The 2,117-nt window shown below is 33.0% G+C and overlaps 1 protein-coding gene across 3 annotated transcripts in view; it reads right to left on the bottom strand.

Moving 5' to 3' along the window:
* Positions 1–2,117, bottom strand: part of LOC107713094 (myosin-11-like) — a 30,250-nt gene continuing 28,133 nt past the window's right edge. For 2 of the 3 annotated variants that reach the window (XM_016518522.1, XM_016518523.1), the window contains one exon: positions 1–303. In XM_016518522.1, the coding sequence (XP_016374008.1) occupies positions 162–303 (142 nt within the window). In that variant the 3' untranslated portion in view covers positions 1–161. The remainder of the gene's footprint in view (positions 304–2,117) is intronic. The other variant, XM_016518524.1, reaches the window with a different exon arrangement.

The following is a 2,117-nucleotide window of genomic DNA, read 5'->3' as shown; positions in this document are numbered from 1 at the left end:
ACAATAATAATAATAAAAAAACTATAAAATCATGACTGGCCAAACAGCAGTGCTTTGTTGCAGTCAAACAAAACATAATTATGATCTAAATAATGACCATTGTAAAAGAAAATTGTGGTTCTTTGATAAGAAGGTCTTTAAGACAGTATGGTGAGAGGCATCTATTCACTAGATTTGGTTCCATTGTAGTCGCCCTGCATGTCCGCATCATCCTCTGCAGCGTCTGAGCTGTCAATCATTCCCCGTCTGCCACCACCTGTGCGCCTCGGTGTACTGCTGAAGGATGATGGTTCATTGCCTCGCCTGAGATGATAAAACGAATCTTAGCATCAAATCACATAGACTTTCACTGCAGGTTCATTTGTGTTTGCCCTTAAATAGCATCTTAAGTTTTTGAAAGCATTTTAAACTAAGGAAACCTTCCATAATCCCAAACTGTCTGCAAAGCCTACAAGAAGTCAGTGGGAGTGAAGTTAATTAAAATAAATAAATAAAAAATGTAAAGATTTAATCGCAGAACTGTCAGTGAACTAGTCATAATCCTGAAGAGTGATTTACCAATCAGCAATTGTATGGAATACATGATTCCCAACACGCTCAATTTGGCAGTCTTGCAGTTATAAATAGAATTGTTTTATATAATCTTATATAATCTTCCTCCTGGCCTCCTCACTCAGCTGGGACACAAACCAGAGACCTTTTTACTGTGAGGTGACAATGTTACCTAGGGTTGCACAATTTGGATAAATAATGTAATTACAATTTTTCAGCAAAAAATTGTGAAAAAATGTGATTGTAAAAAAATTCCAGGTGCTTGTTTGTAGGGCGGCACAATTTGGCCAACATTTTGTGATTATCTATATGAAAATAAATAAATTAATTAAATTAAATATGTATTTATTTTTGTAATATTTCACTGCAATAAAAAAAAATAGAGTATTTAAGAAAAATATAATAATTTTATTTTACATTACAACTATAAAATTCCAATACTAATATTTATGTTTTTTTTTTTTTCAAATGTTAAACCATCAAACTTTTATTTTGATAAAAAACTGCAGGGAGCCCTTAAAGATTCTTTTTTGTTGCACTTCTCATAAGTAAGCTATGGGAAGATGGTGCATGTTGCGTTCCTAAATGCACACTAATTTTAATATTTTGCAAAAAAAAAGATTTCAGTAGCCTATATCCAGAATTTCTCACTTTCTCACTATTTGGGCGAAGACTCAATACTTAATACTGTAAAGTTGCTTTGACACAATCTGTATTGTTAAAAGTGCTATATAAATAAAGGTGACTTGACTTGACTCAGGTTTGAGAAATTCTGTATTATTAAGAGTATACTATACCAAATAGTTATCACAGAGTGATTTAAAAGATGTCTAGAATTTCAGTTCATATGTGATGCAACTACAGTACTATAACTGTCTGCTTTTGTTTCATTGATAAATGATTGGTGTGGAGTACTCGCAGTACAAATGTGCGCCTGAAATATACAGATTTAAATCACACCAGTGTCCTAATAAGTACAGTATGTCACCAGAATACAGCCACAAGCATCCTTTACAGTGGAAAGTGATATTAGACATCAGATTTGTAAGAGGTTAAAAGCAGCGTTAAAACCTCATTTGTAAACCTGTAAACAGGCTAAATGAGGTTGGTTCAGATAACAGAACCATGCTTTGAGAGGGAAGAGGGAAATATGGTCAAATATATGCTAGTCTGATAAATATTAAAATGAAGATTAATTGTGCAAGAATGAGCTCTCCATCAAGCATATTAAATTAGGATTTAGTCTAGCCATCATTAATGATGGAAGCATTGATAAACACTTAATAGCTAATATATAGAGTATGTCTAAAATGGATAGTTATGGTCATGGATGCTGATTGGTCAATAAAGTGTTCCTGTCATGCTAAAAAATGTAATAAAGCTATATGAATCGAATGGTTTATTCCAAGTCTTCTGAAGAAACACGATCGCTTTATGTGATGAACAGATTTCATTTTATTCACATATGTGACCCTGGATCACAAAACCAGTCTTAAGTCGCTGGGGTATATTTGTAGCAATAGCCAAAAATACATTGTATGGGTCAAAATTATCGATTTTTCTTT

Source organism: Sinocyclocheilus rhinocerous, unplaced genomic scaffold, assembly GCF_001515625.1.
Source record: "Sinocyclocheilus rhinocerous isolate Xijiao unplaced genomic scaffold, SAMN03320098_v1.1 scaffold1982, whole genome shotgun sequence".
NCBI lineage: Eukaryota > Metazoa > Chordata > Actinopteri > Cypriniformes > Cyprinidae > Sinocyclocheilus > Sinocyclocheilus rhinocerous.
This window is presented reverse-complemented; position numbering and strand designations above follow the sequence as displayed.